This window comes from Arachis duranensis, chromosome 1, assembly GCF_000817695.3.
Source record: "Arachis duranensis cultivar V14167 chromosome 1, aradu.V14167.gnm2.J7QH, whole genome shotgun sequence".
Taxonomy (NCBI): Eukaryota; Viridiplantae; Streptophyta; class Magnoliopsida; order Fabales; family Fabaceae; genus Arachis; species Arachis duranensis.
The window spans coordinates 7391400-7398068 of record NC_029772.3 but is presented as its reverse complement, the minus strand read 5'-3'; the positions used below and the strand labels follow the sequence as shown (position 1 = coordinate 7398068).

The following is a 6669-nucleotide window of genomic DNA, read 5'->3' as shown; positions in this document are numbered from 1 at the left end:
AAGCTATATATTCCCAAAAACATCTTAAGTAGGTTTTCAGATGAAGTAAAATAACATTATTTTATATACATAAATTTGAGAGAATTACATGTTAGTTAACATTTAAAATATTTTGATTAATTCAAAAGTAATATTTCACTTGTCACTCTTGTTTTCATTGAAACTGTGCTCTAAACTTCTTTCATACCACAAATGAGTATAGAAAAGTATTCTCCTGGTTTTCTATACTCATTATGATATCATTAATTATTGAGAAAATGACACTCCTCTCCTCTGTGAGATGCTAAAATGACACTCCCCTTTCTTTTATTTTATAAATGTACATTCTCCTCCCTTCTAACTCTTAAAAAACCTATTTTTTAATCCATTTTAAACTTTTTGTGTTAACTAATGTTAACTTTATTCATTTTTAAAAAAAATAAATTATTTTTTAAAAAAATACCCATTAGTAAAAATTTTATTTTTTATCATTAAATTTTACTTACTAAAATATCCTTTAATAAATTATTCTTTTATTGATTAAATTGTATTTTTTTAAAAAATTTAATAATTATATAATTTTACCAATATTTTCGTAATAATAAAATATAAAAATAATTTTTAATAAAAATTTTGTTAAAATCATAATTTAATAATTAAAAAATTATTGAAGGGTAGGTATCTTATAAAAAATAATTTAATTATTAATTTTTTTTAAAAGTATTTTAATAAAAATACAATTTAATCAATAAAAAAATAATTTATTAAAAGGGTATTTTAGTAAACAAAATTTAATAATAAAAAATAAAATTTTTGTTAATGGGTATTTTTTAAAAAAATTTTTTTTTCTTAAAAAATGGATAAAGTTAATATTAGTTGACACAAAAAAATTAAAATTGATTAAATAGAAAGTTTTTTAAAAGTTAGAAGGGAGGAGAATGTACATTTATAAAATAGAGGGGAGGAGAGTATCATTTTAACATCTCAAAGGAGGAGGGAAGTGGAATTTTCTCTTAATTATTTCATACCTTTAGAGTTTGTTGTATAGACAGACATAATAACCAGTTACCGAGAGGCTCTATTTTATTGGAGATAGAAGAAGACACATATAGAAATTAATAAAACAAATTATTTCAAAACAAAACAACATTTTTTTTCTTACTATGATTTTCTGCGTTATAAGAATTGAGACTAAATAAGTCTAATTCAATTCTAAAAACTAATTCAAAAAGTGAAGATTCTCTCGCACTTATAAACTATTTAAAAATCATATTTTTATTAAAATTAGACGAAGCAAATCAGTTTAGCCAAAAATTTAATAAATTAAATTTTGAATAAATTAATATTTTTTTATAAAAAATAACTACAATATTTCTATTATAAAAAATAACTAAAATATTCCTAAATTCTAATCCTATGACGACAGAGAAAAAAAGGGCTAGAATTTAGGATTCTCAAAATTAATATATATAATAAGAGTATTTTAGTTATTTTCTAAAATAATGGTAATGTACTAATTTTTTATAAAAAAAAATATTAATTTAGATCAGTTCAAAATTTAGTTTATCAAATTTTCGACCAAATCAATTTGTCTGATCTAATTTTAATAAAAATAATACGGTTAATCGATATATGTATTAAATTTTAATTATTAAAAATATATATAAAAATAACATGTTAAACATCTTTATTATCTGAGTGACTCCTTATATTTTGATACCATATTAATAAATTGCAAGTCTCACATCTCTTAACGATATCAGCTCTAAATAGTTTTTAAGCATGAGACATCATTTACCCTTTAATTTTAGGTTGCAAACAAAATATGATTATTAGTTGATAACACACAAGACATACAGGTACATAGAAAGGGCAGGGATGTTAGGGTGCTGCAGTTGGAGGTATCCAACCACATTGAAGCAAACTGAACTGAAATGGGCTGAGAAAGGACCAAGGAGGAGTGGTCAAAGAGGGTATAGTCACCACCATGGCTTGCCACCTTCAAGAACACCTACACCTACTCATAGCAATGAACCATCTTTTGTTATGTCTGCCTCTTATTCCCCTTTCTCTTCTCATCACCACCTTCCCCTTTAATTTAATTTAAACACCCAACAATTTCAAACATCACTACTATACTCTACTCCCTTCTTTTCGTTTTTATTGTGTCACTCTTATTTTTTGGTATATTCTTTTGAATTAATATTTAAGATTCATATACATTGATTCAAAAATATATTAAAGAGTGGTGGCCTGGTGACAAATAGACAAAAATTAAGAGAGTATATATATAGATGTGGTGAATTTTAGTGTGACTATATTATAGTAGTTATAGTGATTATATAATTGTTGTTAAAATTAAAGTTATATATTTTTTTATATCTTTTAAAACATTTTTTAAAAAACGTTGTTTAATAATAAAAAAATATTACTTTAATTTTAATAGCACTTTTTGAAATATTATAGTCACTGTAATCCTTATAATATACTCATACTAGAATGACTTTATATATATATAATAGGGTAAATTGCAATTTAACTTCTTAAATTTTAACTTATTTGCAATTGTGTCTTGAAGAACATTTATCAGGAAAACTTTTTTTAAGAGTCAAACTGCACATTTAAAAATTTAAAAGATAATATATATTTATATATAAAGCCTAAGTTCAGATGAGTAAATTGCAATTTCTCCTATATAATATGTATTATGTAGATCTAGCGGGTGCCTCATAAGAATGTATTATTCTTTTTTGGAGTTTGTTTTGCTTGATTATATTCATATGTTGCTTCATTATTCAATTTGTTGATTTAATTTAAAAGCTTTAATTTCTAATTTCTTTGTATTGAACTACCTCTTTGTCTTGTTTTGTGTATCTAACGTTTGTTACAACCACAAATTAACAAAAAGAGTTGCATCGAAATATTCATCACCAATAAGCTCTTTGTTGCACGCATCTCTTGCATTTTCTACTTCTAGCTTTTCTAAAGAACAAACACAACTTGTCCAAATTATTAGAATTAGATCAAGTTGAGAGAATATAATTAGCAAAGAGTTGAATATTAAAAGCTTGCCGGTTAGTACTATATAACTTTAAGAGTAATGCTATATGACTAGCAAATATTATTACTTTTTTATTAGTATTTGATTAGTAATAATTTGTACCTATATTTATCAGAATTTTACACACATCAATTGACACAGTTTACACTTATATTTTTCAGAATTTATACACATAAATTAGTAAAATTTATTTATTAAAGACAATTTATTAGTGTTTATGCTGACTAAATAATAATCCAAACTACTAGAAATTGTTGCCTCCAAAATTTCTCATAACCTTAATTCTGCTGATTCCATATTACTTCATTAATAGAACAAATGTTAATTAAAATAGCTCTTAAGTTTACCATTCACATGTACTCTGCATATTCATCAAGTGTATAAAATATACTACATTTGGCTATGTAATTTTAGCGATATTTAAAAAAGTGTTACTAAATAACAAAATGTATGGCTTTAATTTTAGTAACAGTTTTATAATCACTACAACCACTATATAATGGATCGAAGAGTTACAACTGAATGTAAATTAGATCAGCCAAACCTCCACAGAGATGCATGGTTTTGTATATATATCAATTCTTTGTTTCCTTGCATTTTCTATTATATTATTTCGACCTCTGTTTCCAAAATTCATTATTAACTTTTTTTTGTTGTATTACCAAAAAAAATTCTTTGTTTTACTTTTTAATATATAATTAGGATATGATTGACTTTTGAAAAGAAGCAAAAATTACATCAAAAGTTAAAACAATTAACTTACTACAATTATTTTTTTCAAACCGCCATTTTTATTAAAATACTAACAAATTTATTAAGAAAACACTCACCTTATCACAGAGAAAATTATTAAAATAGACTAAATCTATTGAATTAGCTTATTATCCACTTAAACAGGTAAATATTTGTCCTTAAATTAGTTCTCGTTAAATTTAAGACTAAACGGACAAATCTGATTAACTTAAAAAAATAACGAGTTAAACGGATTAATTTATAGACTAAACAAAAAATATGTTTAATTTTTTTGTATTTTCAAAAATATCATCACTTTTTACCATATATTTTTTATCTAATCTGAAAATTCAGCCAACCAACTGAAAAAAATGTCTGTTTAAGAATTTTGGTATAAAAGTAGTCTTTTTCTGTCAATTTTCATATAAAACTGGATTTTTTATCCACTTCTTTTAAAAAAAAAATAAATAGACCAACCTATACTTATATAATCCGTTCGATTGACTATAAACGATTCAGACTTAAAATTTTTAACCAGCGAACAAATAAAAAATAAATGGACCAATCTTTATATCCTATGCCCTAGGTGAATTGGGTCTTAACGAGCGGAACTGGCCCGTTTAACAACCCTAAACGCACACAAATATGAGTTCTTTCATCATGGGTGTTTCATAACCACTCCAAGAAAAGATAGGATCAAATCCACAAGTATATTTTTATATTTTTGGACAGCATAAATAGGGGTGTTTGGTTGGCCTAATAAATTACACAATACTTCATTTGTGACCCAACTCCTTTTTTGTAAGCCCATTTATCACTTTTCATTATGTAACTCTACTAAAAAAAACTCTATTCATAAATCCGCTTAAACAATTATTACATACAATAATTTATCGATCAATGCAAATTCTTAAATAAAGTTTAAATCTACAATGAATTAGTCTTATATAATAGAAATATATTTGATCTTACGAAAATAAGATAAAAAGAAATAGTCTTTGTAACTTGATATTATTGTTTGGAATATAATGTATTTAATCAATTCAGCTAAGAATCAGCTGATTAGGACTTAACTAATTAGTATGATTAGGTTAGAAATCAATTGGAACATTCCATTCAAGGAAGTCAATCAGAAGAGAAAGTTGGTTAGTTAAATAACTTGTGGTTGAAGTTTGTTTATACTCTCATTATGTAATATCTTCCATCCTTCTCATTTTTATCTTGAAAATAGAATCGAGTTTCACATACTTTTTTTCGATGCAATTCCTCTCTCATCTCAACTTTCTTCTTCTGCAACAAGTCATTAAACTCTCTCATTTCTCTCATCCATGCATTATTCTTTTTTCTCTTTGTTCAATTCCACTATTCGATAAAGATTGATGAGAATTTTTTCTATCTGATTTATTTATAAGATATCTAAAGATTTTTATCTTTGAGAGGTGTGGACTTATAATACACTCTTTTAGGTTTAGGAATAATCATCGTGAATTTTTGTAAGTGAATTATCTAACAATATTAAATCGGATAAATTTTAATATTATATTATAAAATTAATTATTTGAAAAATTTAAATTTATAAAATGAGATAAATAAATAATTATATCTCTAATAAATAAAAAAAGTTTAACTTCAATTCTAATTAATATGTAAAACTACTCAAATATTATTAATTCCATTATATTATAATGAAATAATGAGTTTGTCGATAAATACAGCAAATGAGTCATTTTATCACTCTTCACGGTATAAAAATATAAACAAATAAATACACACTTTTGACACGTTCATGGATTATTACCTCGTGTTTGCCGTTGTCTTGGTTTAATCTCCATCAAGATACACATGCACATGTTCATTCATGCAAAGAATCCATCCTCCCATTCATTATTGTGTGGTTCTTGGTTTAATCAAAAGAATTGATTGCATCATTCTATTGCACAAATCAGACCTTACTAATAAAGATACGAGATCGTTTTGTTGTTGCTTTCATCATTGCAAATCCATTCTTTTCCTACACTTTGATTTGATACTCGTATATACATTTTGAGTGGAACACATTTATGAAATCAAAGGATAGATGATCTATATCAGTTTAAATTAAAGTCAAGGGGTTGAATTACACATTTTATTTTATTTGAAGTTTAGAAGATAATAACGTGCATATAAAATAAAATTTAAGGAATATAAAGTGCAACTAAAAATAAAAAAAAATAGAAATGATTTAAGAAAAGAGAAGATTTACGAAAGGCTAGTATAAATTTAATTGAGGCAAACTGAAACATTTTATATTTGAAGCATATATATGTCAAAATCTTGAAACCTCATGCAAATATTTATTAAGTGCCAAATCCAATAATTCTTAACACTTTTCTTTCTTTGCAATGAAAAGCACCTTTGGCTTTGAGATGCTGACGGCCTAATTGAATGTGTAAAAAAGGGCGACATCATCATTGTTCTAACTAACTAATTAAGAGCTTTCATTAATTTAAAAATCGATAGACAAAATTACAGAGCATGCTTAACTATGCTTTAATGGTAGATTTTATTATATATATGTTTACAGTGATCATGATAGTTATGTAAGTGTTATTAAAATTAAACTCTTTTTTATACATTTTGATAATTTTTTTTTAGTAATATTTTTTAAAAAATATCGCTACGTAATAAAAAACGTATATTTTTTAAAATATCATAGTGACCCTATTTTTTAACATAATAATTACCTAGAACCCAGTAGTGAATGCATGGCCCTACTCCACTACGTACTTGTGTAAACTTTGCAAAATGCTTTTATTGATTCTCAACAGACGCATCAATTTTAAAATAAATTATATCCAACTTAATGATCATCGAACTAATCCAAAGTAAGTTTTTAATAATGTTCTTCATCAAAAATT

At 24.8% G+C, this 6669-nt stretch overlaps 1 protein-coding gene across 1 annotated transcript in view; it reads left to right on the top strand.

Moving 5' to 3' along the window:
• LOC107475177 (uncharacterized) overlaps window positions 1-2145 on the top strand; it is a 4976-nt gene extending 2831 nt beyond the window's left edge. Inside the window, exon 3 of the mRNA XM_016094800.3 lies at window positions 1839-2145. Coding sequence (XP_015950286.2) covers window positions 1839-2076 — 238 coding nt within the window. The 3' untranslated portion in view covers window positions 2077-2145. The remainder of the gene's footprint in view (window positions 1-1838) is intronic.
• Window positions 2146-6669: the final 4524 nt, after the last annotated feature.